We start from the raw sequence: 16,589 nt of genomic DNA on the forward strand, positions 1-16,589 counted from the left end.
GGCTATATGGACTATTGTGATAAAAAGGGGAGCAACAAAGCCTCATCAGGAATAGAATGATTCATGCCCAGGGGTATTAAATCTGCCATGAAGTATAAAGGTGGACATAAAATGATGTGAAAAATAAATAAATCTCACTAATTAATAGCACTCTGACTTCTGTTGCAATGAGGTTTTGCTTCAGGACCTGTTTTAACATTGAAAGCTATTGAGTTTTATACCTATTCTGTGAATACAATAAAGAAGCTTTCCATATTTTATTTTGTTTTTTATCATTGACAGTAGATGTACCTATAATAATTTATTTCCAAATAAATATTGTTGATGCAGAATAGTGTAGTGGGAGGCTTTACTTTCACTGAATACATTTTCACCTATCTGTGTTTTTGTCCTCCTGAAAACTCTCATCTTTCCCTCTATAACCTCGATGATGATGATTCAGAGTTCCAGTGAATGTAGTTGAAGGTAACGACAAAGACTTTGGAATTGAGTCTCATAAATAATGTTTGAAAGCCAAGACCTTTTGTTTCCATTTCAAACATAGAAGTCCTTCCAAATCTGAAGCATCAAATGGATTTTATAGTGTTTTATTTAAAATACAGCCTTGTTTGACGCTCATATTTTCATCTTTTTTTTTAAGTAATTTAATTTATGACTTACATCTATGATACAGCTTGAGTATTCACACTAACAAATCATATTACTATGAAAGGAATATACATTGTCGTTTCAGCATTTTAGTTTCTCCTGTAAAATTGATCACTTCGAAAGTATTGAAATTGCAAAAGATATCTCTTTCTGATTTTTTTTTTTAAAGACACTAATGTGGGATGGGACACCACTCAGTGACGATTATGTGCCATTCAGAGGCTGTAAAACGTGACGTCCTGTCATTTCCAGAACATATCTTTTGAAATGTAACAAAAAGCAAGCCGTCAGGGTGACTTTGACGCCCCGCATTGTTTTATATGAATGTCCTGTAAAAGGTTAAGTCAAAACTGGGACTATTTCTGCTCGCTCTGCCGTAGAGCTTGCCTTCTGCCTCACAACAAGAAGATTTTCTAAAAAAGAATCTTTCTGTTTGCCTCTAACATGTTTTTTTTTCAGGTCCTACTGCTCTTTTGGCAATATATTCTTGTTTTAATGCATTGGTAACTAAGGTGTGAACACGAGTGTGTTTCTCTGTGTTGGAGGTCCAAGAGTTGTTTTTTTTTTTTTTTCCTTTCTTCATTACCATTTTTATTGTGTTTAAGGTCAGTGAGTTAAATGTGAAAAAGGTGTGTGTCCAGTGGCGTGGAGGTCAGTGCTTTCTGATGAGGATAACGTCGCTGGTTGACAGTCTCTGTGCAGTTTGCATGTTGTTCCTGTCTCCGCGTGGATTCTCACACAAACGCGTCTGAGGTTAATCGGTGTATGTTGAACGTGACTGTGTGTGATTGTCCGTCTGTGTTTGCTTCGTGTGGACTGGCGACCTGCTCAGGGTGTGTCTGCAGTCGTCTGAGATGAGCTCCGACACTCCGAGCCCCCCGATTTGAAGATGGATGGGTGGAATCTGTTATTTCAGAACTGATTGTTAAAACAATCCAGTTCAAACAAACACTAAAGTTCATAAATTGCAAAGAGAATTATTTAAATATTGAAAAAAGGAAAAAAGTTGAAGATCTCGGTCTGGATTTATTTGCTTCATTGGCGTCTCGGTGGATGGTGCAAGTTGACACTGTTTGCATTTCATCTCATTTATTTTACATCTGTCATTCTACTATCTACACCCAGTTTTATATTTAATATGTTCGCTTCCTTGAGATTAGGCATTTATTATAATGGATGTGTGCTTATTCAGATTACTGCAGAGGCATCCCATTAATCAGAACTGGAAGGAAATTACTTATACTATTCCTCTGGGAGAACTGTTGGAGGTTCGGCTGTGAAGGGAAACTCCTTAAGTTACCAGATACCTGCGTAGTTCAGCGAGTTTTTGAAAATGAATCGTTGTTTTACAGCTCTTGCTGATTGTTTCGAACAGTGAATAACTGCAACGTGAGCAGACGCATGATAAATGAAATATCTTTTTGTTTTGACTGAATGTTTGAAGGCTTCTTCCTCTGATTCATTTCCAAGAGGGGATGTTTTTCAAAAACGACTATATTTGAGGTTTTTGGCTTTTTATGAATGCTGCCCAGATACACTTCCTGTGGTACTTGTGAAAACCATATAACACCTCCAGTTGGATCTTTGAAGCCACATTTTGCCTGCCTTAAAAATAGCCCAAATCACGGTAGAGGCTGGGGTTCGGTATAATCCGCTGGTCAGGCTAAGATGCTTATACATTAGCAATCCGGGGGACCAGGCAGCTGGACTGAAGTCCTGGAGCACACAATGACTTCCCATTAATAGGTTGGGGAGCATCAGGAGAGCCCACCCTGAGCAGAGATTTCCACACGGATATGGCCTATGGCACAGGGGTACCTGCCCCCAGCCATCTGCACTGATTTGACAAATGATTCTATATCAAAGGCCTCTGCACTGATTTGGGTGGTAATTGATTGGAAGTGAGGCCCTCAAATCCCTGATTGGTTTAGTTGGATGTGGAGGGGAGGGTATGCGGTGGCAAGTTAGAGGAAAAGGACAGCCAGCAGGAGAGAAAGAGAGCGCACAGACCAGGAGATGTGGGAAATGCACTATGCACTTTGCTTTATTTGCACTTTGAGAGAATTCAGAATGAAATTTATGAGATATGCAGGTTTTTCACACAATATGCCTGGTATATTTTTTTATGGAACAGCCCGTGTCACCTCATTGTTTTTTTTTTTTTTCTTTTCTCCAATCTAATACAGCTGTCAGAACATCCCAACATGCCAATACGTCTATGACGATTAGATTTAACCATTGAAAAGATGAATTTGGCAAGAAATGAAATATTATTGATTTGTTTCACAAGGTGTGAGATTTGAAGCAGATATATGAGAACTGAAAGTAGACTGAGCAGGAAGCATGGATTATATATTCCTTTTTTCAATTCTCTGAGACTTTTTGATACCTTTAGCTCCTTTTCTGGAAATTCTGTGGCGAGATAGACAATATCTAACATGGAGAGAATCTTGTCTCTTTCCAGAGGAACACCTGAAGCTCATAAACGATTGCACTGCATGAAAATGCGTATTAAAAATGGATTATCGTGCTACAACTCTACTGATGCAAATATATTTTACCCATCTGAAAACAATAATCCAAACGCTCGAAATGTCACTGAAGAAATGGAGATAGATTTTTGCGCTTTGTTTTTATCAATTTCTTTTTCACAAGAATCGCCACACAGTGTGAACCGAGGCATGTATTTTGTCATATTTATTAAATTCGCATGACATCCATGTGTGACTTTAAAAGGCGTGAATATTTAACGGCTCCGCATAATGCAGCCGTGCTGTGACCAGTTTGAGGTTACCCATCCATTCGTGTGTACAGAATGCTGTGTTCTCATATAAGCCAGCGTAGTGCGGAGCCCTGCTAATGCAGCTGTGACGGCGGCGATCCGGGCCTACCGCCCTTATTACATGGCAGGCTCGCTGCACCGCATACCTTTTGCCATTTGACACAGACATGTGCTGCTTGCTAGTGACAGATGCTGCACAGTTCTGGTCCCAGAGGTCACAAATGACCTTTTGGATTGTCTTTTCTCAGTCACAAAGCATTATTTGTGTGACGATGGCCACCAATGCAACCCCAGGCACCCCGATGGAGCCGTGGGTTGTTGCTGCTTGTCGTCTGAGATCACATTTACCTCAAATGAATTGCGTGTGTCTACGAGTGTGTGTGTCTGTGTGTGTGTGTGTGTGGGTGTGAGAGAGGGGTGGAGTGAGTGAATGTGTTGGTCTGTGCAAAGACGTCAGTGTGGACCTTCATGTCCAGGAAGATGCCTCACAAGCCACCCATAGTCTGCCCACTGCCTATAACTAAGCTTAATTGCTGCATGACTGGCCTTATGTTTGGTCGCCAGGGGGGATTTCATTTTATTATCCAGAATGAATCATCATCAAGATGTACTTATTTAATATCCTTTCCGTGGCTTGAAATTAGTGCAGCACACTGGATCTTTCAGAGGTCTAGCGTGTTAAATTTGGGAAGATTTATTCGCAGAGATTGCTATGGTGCTGGTGTTTTTAAGTTTTGGATTCTTGCGTGTTTCATGTTGGTGTTTCTTTAGATTAGTCATCGTCTGGTTCCTCGTTCCCCGCCTGGGTTCAGTTTGGTTTGCTTTTGCTCTACACTCGTGTCCTCATGTCAAATATCATACATACTGCGTGTCTTTCCCACGTTGCTCAAGTGGATTTGAGTTTATCTTCACGAGTTTGGACTTTGGTTTTTATTCCTCATTTTTCTGCCAAGTAATTTTTTTGAATTTCTAATATTAAAAGAAACCTTTTACTTTGGATATTAGTTTGGATCTTCTGGCCAAATCCTTGACAAACTCTTAACTCTAGAGTTCAAATATTAAATCCACTATAATTTTTTTTAATTGCCATTGAGCAAAGGTGAGGATATTGCTGTGTTCAGTTAGTCAACTGCAAACTTCTGTCTCTCTACAAGATTCCGCTCTTCCTTCATATATTTCATCAATGAAAATAGTTTTGTATTCAAGTCAAACTTCACAGAAGTGCTTCAAGAAGCAGGATCTGCCGGGCATGTTCATCACTCCACCTTTACAACGCTGTGTGACACTTCACTGGAGGGATACTCTTCTGTGGAAAATAAACCTGTAAAATGTGTGGAAAATAAAACTGTGAAATGGCACGCTGGAGTTGCACAGCTTTGCTTTACCATAGTCATTTCAGATCTGGCAGGAACAAGGTGCAGTACAGGCCCCATAGTGTCAGAGGTGCTTGATCCCCACCCCCATCTCTGGCCCGCTCCATCTGTCACCTATTTAGATTGTACTGTCTTGCACACACTTATACATGCTCGTGCCCACATGTGCACGCATTCTCGCCCTTCTGTTTACCAGCTTTGTTACAAACGTGATCGTACAGTTTTTTTTGCAGAGAAACAGGGCTTTTCTGTGCGCCCGTTCACATTTTATTCTCATCCCGTTGTGCCGTAATGAGACTCTGTTATTCATACTGCGGTTTCAGAAGAAAAACCTTGTGAAAAACTGACACAATTTTCTACCGCCTGAAGCCTAATGTCAGAAATATGATCTTACCCTCACCTCTTACCCCGAATGCCGTACTGTAATGATGCTCTGAGGTGAGCCCACTCATCAATTATTCACATAATGCGAGATTTTCACTCTTTATCTTCTCGCCAGTTAGAAAAAGATCATTTAGGAAAAAAAAAAAATAAAGGGAAAAAAAAATAGAAAGAATTTGAAGGAAAGGATAAAGCTCAGAGATTCTTGGCAAATGAATATGACAGTTTGCAGTGGACAGACAATGCTCTTGATGTGAGTTATAATTGTAGTTTAACAATGTGTGGACCTCCGGGATATTCACTATGCAATATATGGCCTTTAGACTAGGATCACTATGGAAACCAAAGGCCCTGAACGACCTGCCGTGCCCACCCACTTGGACAGCCGTTAATCATCTTCGCTCAGATCCTGGCACTGCAGAATTTGGCCAATGTGTCAAGAAGCAATTATATATACTTAGTACTCGGGCACCCGATCTCCTCCCTCCCCTCACTTTCCTCGCTCTCTCACTCTCACACTCTTAATATAATCACAGAGTAGTCAGTTTAAAAGCCCTCTGTTCATTTCACTATCTATCTGGGGGATGCACACAATGCAGATGAGGCGAACTTTAAAAAAGACAGAGGATATTCTATTCCGAGAGCCATTATAATCAGAATATTCTTTACATATAAATCATATCCCGCCATTTACTCATTTTACCAGCCTCCTGAGCTGACTGACATACTAAATTACCCCAGCTGGCCCATTGCATTCGCTGCACATATTGGGCTGGTGTGGATCATGGAGACTAATGTGAGCTGACTAGAGGGAGATTATGTTCCGCTGCTAACAGCTACAACATGAATAACACCATCCGCAAAACCCACGGTGTTCCCCCGTTACATCAGCCCTGATCAGCTGGGTGAAAATGTGAGAGGAAGTCAAAGAAAAAAAAACTAATGAGACAGAAATATGACAGGCAGGAGTAACCGACCACAGAGAGAGGCGTATAGGCAGAGACCTATGGAAAGTCAGAGGCGCCTGTCTTCAATGTGCAGCTTCCCGTTTTACTGGAGGCTATCAAACTGTCATTTCTAATCAAACACAATGTAAATACGCAAAGTTTAGATGGGACATGAAGAAAATGTAGTATTTTGTGGTGTCCTAGTAGATATAGAAACCGAGGCTGATTTAATTCCTTGTAATTTCACTAGTGACAAACTGAGGGAAGGGGTATCATATTTTGTTGTTATTTACTGTCCGACCACTGGCGGCAGATTTCAATGCCACTAATGTCATTTTGGACAGCTCGCTGTGCATTAGGGACGTGGAGCGGCGTTGGGCTTTGAACACTTGATGACAGGCTGTCAGACAGCTTCCATCCATTGGACTCCTCTTACCAAGGTCCACTTTTTTGCAGCGAGCCACTCTCCCACCATACCGACCATCCATCCAGAAAAGGACAGAAGCATTTCTGACACGTTTTGTGCTAAGTGAACTGAAAATGTGTGAATTTCACTACATAGCACATTATCACATTTGCAAGAGGAATGCACCAGCGCCGGGGTTGAAGGGGAGAGTTACTTCAGTCAGTGTGCGGAGATGACTTGAGACCATCCGAGTGAAGTGAAGACTTTGACTGTGCATGTACAGGACTAATTAGCAGTGAATAAATCTGCCCTTCTCCCCTCATGTCAGATAAATCTTCAATGATTAACAGAGTGCATAGATGAAGAGGAGGAAAGACGTGAAACTGTTGTATTTGAAATGAAAACATTTTACTTTCAGAGTCCCCGATGAATTAATTAATTGGCACATCCTGTGGCAAAATACCTCTGCAGTGATAAGATGAACCTGGCGTCAGGTGCATGACAAGGTGAGAGGAATCAGAAAGTGATATCGAACTAATGTACGGCAACCGCAAAATGCAAGTAGACACATAAACCCCAGCCGATGAATCCATTACATTCAGAAAGTATCAGCAATTATTTCCCATAATGTTGTTTATCCTGCGCCTGAGAGCGAGCTGGAGCTTACCTTATGAGGACAAATGGGGGGCGGCGAGTTAAAAGACTTCTCCGGCGTCTGGCCCGGGTTCTACAAGAAAAACACATTATCGGGGACATGTTTTCTGTAGAGGGCATCTCACAACAAATCTTCAGTGACAGAAGTTGCAGCTTATTTCTGGTCCTTGCTATTAGCATTTTTTCAATATATTTTAGCGGGGTTAAGCGACTCACAACTCCCCACTCTTTGCCACCCGCTAATCCAAGACCACAGCTTTTGCTGACAGTAATATTTTAAATCTTTATCTTGACGGCATCATCTTATCGTGCATCATGTGTGGGGGAATAGTGATGCATTGTGTTTTGTTTTTCCAGTTTCCCCTCCTTTCTATCTCTCAGCAAAGATGATAAATCCTTCTTTGTCAAAAGATTTCGCTAAACATATGCTCAGACTTTTGCATACACGCCTGCTTGTGTTTTTTGAGGTTAAATGATTATCACATTGTTAATACACCAATACATCACTCAGATACAAGAAAACACCATTAAAAGCAGACACAAGGTAAGTCAACAAGCCAACAACAGATGGTCCCGCTGCTTGTGATTATGCAAAGATCCAAAGTATTTGCATACTCACAATGCCATCATAAAAAAAGAAAACACAAAGCCATCTTGCGCTGACCTCAGTGAGAAATGAAAAGAGCAATGGGTGAGGCGAAGCCAGCAGGGAGGCGGATGGGCTCTGCAAAACTTCTTTGGGATTCTACCAAGGGAAGACCTCCTGGGAAGGCCCTGTTGATTTTCAAGCAGGTGCTTTCAGTTATGTCCTCATATCCAATTATGTGCCTGTGGTATGTCTGATGCTTCGTGACACCATTAATGGCCGCCTTATGGTATCACCAGGACAGATGAGACTCCTCTCAGCTCTCCAGACTCCTAACATCTATATTTCATTGCTACGTAGGAGAGGGAGGACACCTCTCTGGCCAAGGAGAGCGCGAGCGAGCGAGAGAGAGAGACTTTCACTGTAGCGTAAACACCAAGTCATGAAATATAGATGGATAAATGGGTCTCCCCGAGACGACGGAATTAGCAGACAAAATTTTCCCTCCAGATTGAGTAGGCACTACAACCATGATATCTTAATTGATGTGACAAATAAACATGAATTATTTTCTTTGGGGATAGGAGCGGGGAGATGGAAGCCGGTTTTACAGTTGAGATGAAAATCAAATGACCTTGATTCAAAATGCTGCCATCGCATCTGTAATCTGATATTGTTGAAAAAAATATATAGTTCACTGAATTACATTGTTATGCATTTTACAATGTGAAAATGAGTCTGCATGAGACAACTGAAGGTGCGCCCGCAAAAGAAGAGTTTTGATTTATCTTAAGATTCAGAATCACACAAAAGTAAAAGTCATTCCCAAAACGATGCTTGTACTTGGTGGTTTAGTTCATTTGTATGAAATACTTTGTGCGAGCTTGATGCTCACCATGCAGTGGATCAAAATGTTTTTCTGTTTGTCTCTTCTTGCACCAACACAAACACATCAAGGTCTCCTCCGACTATAATCACTGCTTTCTTTCTTTCTTTTTTTTTTTCTCAATGTAATCTCTTCTTATTCTTTGACTCGAGGAAAACACCACTTTCAATTTAGGCCGTGGCCCTTTGTCACAGTGTAATTCACACATGCAACAGGTAATTATTAATCATTAGTGCTTCATCAGCAAGGAAACCATGCAGCTTTTGTGAGAGACGGCTCGCAGCTTAGCTCTGCATTTTTACAGGAGACCGAACCGAACGTTATTCCGGTGGGGATTCGCTCAGTGGAAGGGAAAACCAGCTGTCATGATCCAAGTCACCTTTAGCATGGGACGTTTTTGCATCTGATAAAGAAATGCTATTGACAAGGCTCGCAGCAGAAGGCCTTGGATTACACCGCATATTGATGTTTTTGTCTTTTCGGAGTGCTCAGGGTGGTTGTTGTAATCCGATGAGACCCAGGGAGCACGATGCTATGATACATCACAAAAATAATTTTCTGAGGAAACGGGAGAGAGAACTGAAACATGATGTTTCTTTTATCTGATTTCTCGGAAACATGCTGAATTAGTAAAAATCATGTTCCGCATTTTCTTTGGTTTGTTTTATTCTGTTTAGCATAAATCACATGTCTCAAGATCTGGTTGTATAACTCATATATATGTAGCCTTTATAAAACCGGAAACATTGCTAAGAATTGCTATTAGGTCCCACTTTAGCTGTATTTTATGTGCAAGATGCAGTAGAAAGCAGTCCAGTCACATTCAAATAAGCAACCTCCTCAACAAGCTGAGGAAAACAGAAGAGTATTACTGAGATGTGAGTGGACAGGGACTTGTGGCACATTTGTGTTTTTAGCCTCATCAGCTCAGGCCTCCATTTTCTGCACTTCAGTGTTACAGTCCTCTTCCCAGCCTCCATCAAAAGAGCTGCGCTACATTTAGTAAACTGTATCTCCACCAGTTAGTTACTGCTTTCTAGCACTGTGCGCCACACTAACATTGTTTCCACAATCCACTTGCAACCCCCCACCCCAATAAAATATAGTTCCCTCACTAGGATTAAAGGAGCAATGTAGTTCAAGGATTATCAAATGCCTTTGATCATGTGACTGCCATGTTTTTGATCTGCAGCACATAGCACCAAATATATTCTCTTTTCCTTGCCTTCTGTCTCTATCCCTCTCCCTGGATTTCCCCTGGCTTGCTGGTTTTCTGCACAGTGAGAACAGTTCTTGACAGGCAGTGGAAGAGGAGAATATAACAAGCTTAAAACATATTTATTTGTAATATTTTGATGGAGGAGATCATGCGTCCGCGGCTTATCAATCTACATCAGTAAGTGCTTCACCAGCTGAAACTGGTTAGTGCTTCAGCAGTATCACTGACATGAATATGAGGTTTTTTTTTCTTTTATGTTATTTTAAATTGAGTTATCGGCATGTTTTTCACGGCACCCTCTGAACATTTAGGGTCTTCCTGGTTTTGAGGCAATGACACAGATGTTTGGAGCGTAAAGAAAGCCCCCAAAAGATTATTTGCCTTTGGAACAGGAAGTGGGGTTTCAGATGCCTTTATCTCCCTCTGCAACCCAAACTGCACCCCACTGCTGTTCATTAGCAATTTCTCAGCCTCGGGCAACTTTACAATGTTTCAATTCCTGCATTATTATTATTTAGCGGCTGACTTGGACATGCAATCAAAGGGACACGCAATATGTGCAACACTTGTATCGCAAAGCTTTGCCTCTTCCGTGATGCCCAGGCTAAAACGTATAATTGCGAGCCAGGGGATCCGTGGCTCAAATTTAGTCGGCGCACCTCAAAAACTCTGCTTTATCCTCATTGTACAATCACCTCCTATTAATGTCATTGCCAAGGCAGAAACGGAACATATCAAAACAATTATTTTGATGTGGCTTCAAGCAACGCAGCATTTCAACGTGAATGGCACTCGAACCTTGAATCATTACGAGGCGTGGTTTCAGGCAGAAAAAAAGCGCATCAAAAAATGATTGAATATCATTTTAATGGGAAAAAACCTACAAGGCTTTCATACTGTCTACCTGCCATGTTATTAGATAGACCATGTCAGTCAAGCTGAGGAACACAGAATCAACATACAGACAGGATGACAAGACATAAGCATGCTGCCTTCCATCTTTCTCCCAGCTTGGCGTGTTTATCCAGTCTGTGAGCTTTAGTGCGGCACTGTGCATATGCATACAGAATGATGAAGGTTCAGAAACGAGAGCCTGAAGGAAGCTGCACATATAGCGCGAGCTCTTTGAAACGGTGCCAGGGTGGGCCTCATTTGCAAAGCAATTTGACAACAAAAGTAAAATGCTCTGCAACCTCAAACCAAATTCTAGAGATGCCAACTGGTAAGGCTTTGGAGTTTTCCTGAGAGGGGGGAAATCGGGAGGGTTACATCCAGTGTCTTGTGCGTGCGCCTCTGACATGGCTTATTTGCAGACCGAGCATTGCACCGGTGCAATGTCATGATTGCTTTGGCACAGAAAGGAGGCCTTATTTGCATGAAGGGGAGTCCTGAAAGCACACAGGAGCTTGCCTTTGACCAAGGTGCCAACAAGCCTGGAGAAAAACAATGTAATTACAACCTGCAAAGCTGCTGAGTTTCAAACAAATCTCTCACCAAATGCAGAACGACCGCATACAGCGAAATAAGTCCGTTTTCCGAGGAGATGCCGCAGAAAAATGTGGCCACGCTTAAATGTGTTGGATTATTTTTCATGATGAAATCACATTCTGACTGCAGAGCCGACTGAATTTAATTAGACTCATTACTTCATGTCTGAATAGGTCTCATGCAAAACTCAGAGCACATTGTATTCTCCTCAGGTAGACTGTAATTCTCTGCACCTTCAGCATTAAACCAGCATCCAGTCGTCACCCTGTTGCCATTCCTCCATCTGTGGATTCTTTTTTTTTCTTTTCATTGTGATTGCGAGCAGTGTCTGCCACCAGATTGTTTTTACAAATGCAGTATTGCTGTGGATTAACTAGAGCAGGATTTCATTCCGTGTGGGTCCGTGATAATCTGAAATATGTTGTGGAAGCTTAATAATGTTGTTATTGCCTATAGACCTCTACAGTTGTGACTCTGCATTAAGAGATTTCCATTTCACAACGATGATACCCACAGAAAAAGCACAGGAGGCGAGAATTTCACAAGCTGATTTCAAATTAAGAAGCAAGACTGCGTTTAAGTTGTAAATACGTGACACATGTACCGCATTCAGTGACAAAACACAGCTTTGTGTGTCAAGAAAAACATGCATTATTTGTGTGTTAAAGAGCTAAATGGCACATTTGCAAATCCTGCCTGTACTGTCACAGCTTCATCTCACTTCAAAACTCAAAGCCCAACACTAAAAAGTATTACTTGGTGGTTTGAATCTCAGGCTGAGTTGAGCAAAAATATGGAAATGATCAGTTATTGGAATCAAGGTCCAGCAGTGCATTGTCAATCAATAATTCATCCGCCAGAAGCCCATTAACATGTAATTCCAAAATTGAGTTTTGTGATTTTTCCATTAGATGCTGTAAAGACAGAGGTCTCTTGTCCATGAAGTTGGTTGCTATGACATTTATATTGACACATTCGTGAATATTACACCCGTGTGTGAACTATGAACAAATTCTATACAACCACTGTTGTGTTGAGACTTTCCGAGGGGTGGTTTGATACAAATTGAGGGCATGAGACGAGAGACTGAAAAGCTCTCTAATCCAGTAATATTTTGGGTGACTTTCTAAAATAAATACTTTGGCATTGTCTTGATGAGAGCCTCGCCTCATTTAAGTGTCTTTGGGATGTGGATCAGTCCACATGGTGGGAGTCCGACTCGTACACTTGACCATATAATGTGGCATGCTTGTCGAAACCCCGGAATACATTTCGCTCTTCAAAGTATATTTCTTGGCCTGCGCTCGTCACTCACTCCCTCTAACCAATTTGTCATTCTAAGCCTGGACTGGCTGCTGCCAGCGCCCGGATGATAGCAGTGGGCCTTTCTGATCCAGGCAGTGGCTAGGGAGCAGGCCAAGTGTTACACGCGCCACCCTGGGACACCGAGCAGGCGCTTCTGCCGGCTGATGCACGCCTCCACGGCCGAGAAGAACAGGCTTTGCAGATGCTTTCAATTCGCCACAGAATGGGGCTCATCTACTTTGTCAGAACATTTGCTTTGTGTTTGCGTGCCACATATGTGCTTCTCTGTGTGTTTTGCGAGTGAGCGTGCATGAGCGTGCACGCGTTGGTCAGAAAGATTAAGAGCGGCCTGTCTGAGAATATACTTTTATATATATCAGTGTTTGTGCATACATTTAGAAGTCTGCGTGTCCGTGCATTAGCGGGCGCTCATTAAAATATGCAGAATTATGCTTATTTGCGACTAAAACTTCTATTTTCGGTTCGTAACTTCAGTGTTTTCGATGTTCAGATGACCTGTCCTACTACTTCAGTGATGCCCTTTAGGAGTCAGTTTAGCTGCCGTTCCGCCGTCACTTCATCATTCCTGTTTTAAACAACCATTACGGCCCTCATTCAAATGCTCAGATGCGGCTTCAGTGTTCAGCTTATCGGCAACAGTCGACCAATTTATTACCGCGGCTCTCTCTCTAGTTGGGCGAGCGGAGCTTTAAGTGTATTCTGAATAACATTATCTGCAGATTGTTATTGACCGTTTCTCATGGTCAGGAAAAAAAGTTTTTTTTTTGATAAATGGATAGAAATTACATCTTATCCAGTTTAGCAGCTTAGTGCATGTGCTTTAACGTTGAAAAATCACTGAATAGCTTTTTTTCCTGACTGCATTTAATCAAAAAATGTGTCATAATCACTATTAAATTCGTATATAATTTTGGAACATAAAAACGGGAGCAACTTGGCAATAAAACTGACAAGCTTATGCAAATCCTGTTCTGTTTTGTTTTTCCAATCGAAGACAAGATTCTCCGTTATGATGAGCGTTTTACTTTCCCTTTGGCAGGCGCGCTCAATGTCAACCTTTCAAGCCCTCATGGTCTGACGCTGCTGGCTCTTTCAGCTGTATTTAGGATTAAACTATGCATGGCTAATTGTATTTCCACAGGAGTAGTTGTATTTATCTGCGCACATAGACTGTCACCTACCATTTTGCGGCCAACAATCAACTCCCTGAAAACAGACCCCTTCATTTGTCTGAGAATTGAGTTCCTAAGTTGCTCATTGAACGCCTTGCCCAAAGCTTTCTCATTAGAGTTTGATACCCATCTCACGAAGCGCCACCAGTCTTTTTATCTGTCTGCGAGCGCGATTCAGTATTTGATTGGGAACCAACCTAGAAAGCTCCAATCAGTTTGCCCTTGTATGAGCACAGTTAACATGTGTGCGACTGCTCCTTGAGCGCTGATGGCAGCGGCATGGGCGATTAAGGCCCGAGTCCAATCAAACCAGCTGTATACCTCCCCCCCCACCCCACCACCACCCCCACCCCACCCACCCACCCACCCACCTCCCATGGCAGCGGCCGTGCCAGCCGTGTGTTCCGCGCTCCGAGCAGGCTGAGGGGGCCTTGACCAAACTCCCAGTCCGGGGAGTTACGGCCACACATGAACCAAGACATGTGGGCAGATTGGGGTTTTAGTGATACACACATTTTGTCAGAGACAGAGCTGCTATGCAAGCAGGAATAATCTCATTTCTTGGATTAAACCTCAGCGGAGACCTTTTATGACGAGCAGCAGTGCAGTGAGGAGGCCTGATGTAACATCCAGGGGTAAAGCAGGAGGCAGGGCTCCAATTTTTCCTTGGTGGAATAATGTAATTAGGGATTGATCATAAAGGACTCCAAAGAGCTGTAATTTTGATTTCTTCTGCGTCTGTATATCATCTAAATAACTTTGCAAATCCAAATGGTGAATTGACTAATTTTGGTGTCTGTCTCTCTGATCAATATTAAAAGCTCGCTAGAGACTGATATCCAAAAAGACATCATCTTATAACCTAAACGCATTTCATACTCAATAGAAAGTCCAACCAGAACTGAACCTGCAGTGTCTCTTCTGCGGGTTCAGTCAGTAGTCTTAGTTCATTAACAGACTCCTCACTATTTATGAGTGTGAAATATAATTATTTTTATTTTCAAAGACACTTCAACTGTAAAACAAATATTGCAAACAAACTCTTCGTTTGCTGTTTTTTTTTTTTTTTTTATATTAAGCAGCGTGCACTTAATTAGAATGAATAAGAGGTTTAGAGTTAACTTTAATTGTTTATTTATTTATTATCAACACTTTTTTATGCATTTCAGTAAATAAAGTGAACTAATTCAGTAATTCATTAGAGTAAAAAAAAAGTCTCAGTTAAAAATAAATACTGCCTTAAAGACATGGTCGCTAACTGGTATTAAATAAAGATCATTATGTTGTTCTTCAGTCGTGCTCCGCATGTTCCTGTCAGTCGCAGCGTCACTTGTTTCAACTGAAAATAATAATGATTTTAATTTGTTTTTTCTCCTTTTTTTCCCACGAAGACGTAAATTGTTTTTCCACACATTATGGATTGAGACGTCGATGACTTTTTTTTTTTTTTTTTTTTGTCCTTAGGGGGAATCGCACTAAACATTCTGGCTTTATTTGTGACCCACAGCAACTCCTCAACTCAAATCATTTGCCCTCAATGACAAGTCAGACCATCCGCAGACTAGGCCTTCTAGACACCTATTAGAGGCATTGATAGCGAGGTTAAAGGTTATGACAATGGGATGGAGAGGATATTTGTGTCTCTCGCTCCGCATTACCAGCATCTTTGGAAAAAGCTTTATAGATTTGGACAGCGGTGAAGGCAGGCTTTATCAGCACCAACACAGAGGAACACATTAAGGCCTCAGTATACTTCCCCGTCGCCGCTACGTCGTTCCTACGACGTAGACGTCGTAGCCCTACGACGGGCTACGTCGGGCTACGTCGGGGCTTGACGTGCGCCTCCCGAAATTTGTGACTTCGCGTCGTTTCGACGCGTGGTGACGTGAACGTCGAGGGCTGTGATTGGTCCGCTTTCGCGTTGTTTATAGAATAAAGTAGAACTCACCCGGAAAACTTTTCTGATCCGAACAGTGCTTCGGGAGAAATTGAGATCCAAAATTGAGCGGCGCACATCCCTATACTGTTAGCAGTGTTAGCACTGTTAGCAGACGGGTCTATGTGTATAGCCGCTCCGAAAACGGCTTTAATCGTCCAAAAGCTCATTAGTTTCACCAATATTTCATCACGGTCTGCTCAGCCTCTCCTCCACCACAGCCCGGTGTCACCAGATATGTCATATATGCAGATATATGTTCGGTAAATGCACGCGTGTCTAGATACGTACGTCTAGAAATCTTTGTCTATAGATCTATGTCTAGGTAAAGCCGGAGCTACGGAAGCCGCATTGTTGTTGTGACTGCTCGCGGCTTGGCAGAGGAGGGCGTTCCCTTGACGCAGGAGCAAGATATGTTCAGTAGCGGCGTAGGGTTGTCGGCGTAGGAACGCCGTGGCGGCGACGGGGGAGTATACTGAGGCCTTCAAGAGATCACAACCCCAAAGGTCAATTGTGGCTGTGGGCAGTGCTTTGTTATGGTGCCCTCTCTGTTTATGCTGCACCGGAGCCAAGTGACATGTGTGAAAACAAGTAATGATGGGGAGAGAGAGAGAGAGAAGCCTTCCTGTTCATTTTACACTTTAGAAGCCATCACCCTGAGCAAAACCTGCACATTATTCCTGATGCTGAAACTACAAGATGTTACCGTTTTTATGTGTACATTATTCCTTCTGCAATAGATCGTAACGGTGCTATAGTTGCCCCTTTAACTCATGTCCCAACAT

The 16,589-nt window shown here is 42.1% G+C and overlaps 1 protein-coding gene across 1 annotated transcript in view; it reads right to left on the minus strand.

The window, feature by feature from the left end:
• Nucleotides 1–16,589, minus strand: part of pcdh11 (protocadherin 11) — a 123,640-nt gene that overhangs the window by 65,383 nt on the left and 41,668 nt on the right. The window contains exon 4 of the mRNA XM_030108245.1: nucleotides 7,205–7,264. Coding sequence (XP_029964105.1) covers nucleotides 7,205–7,264 — 60 coding nt within the window. The remainder of the gene's footprint in view (nucleotides 1–7,204; nucleotides 7,265–16,589) is intronic.

Source organism: Salarias fasciatus, chromosome 2 (genome assembly GCF_902148845.1).
Source record: "Salarias fasciatus chromosome 2, fSalaFa1.1, whole genome shotgun sequence".
Classification (NCBI taxonomy): Eukaryota; Metazoa; Chordata; class Actinopteri; order Blenniiformes; family Blenniidae; genus Salarias; species Salarias fasciatus.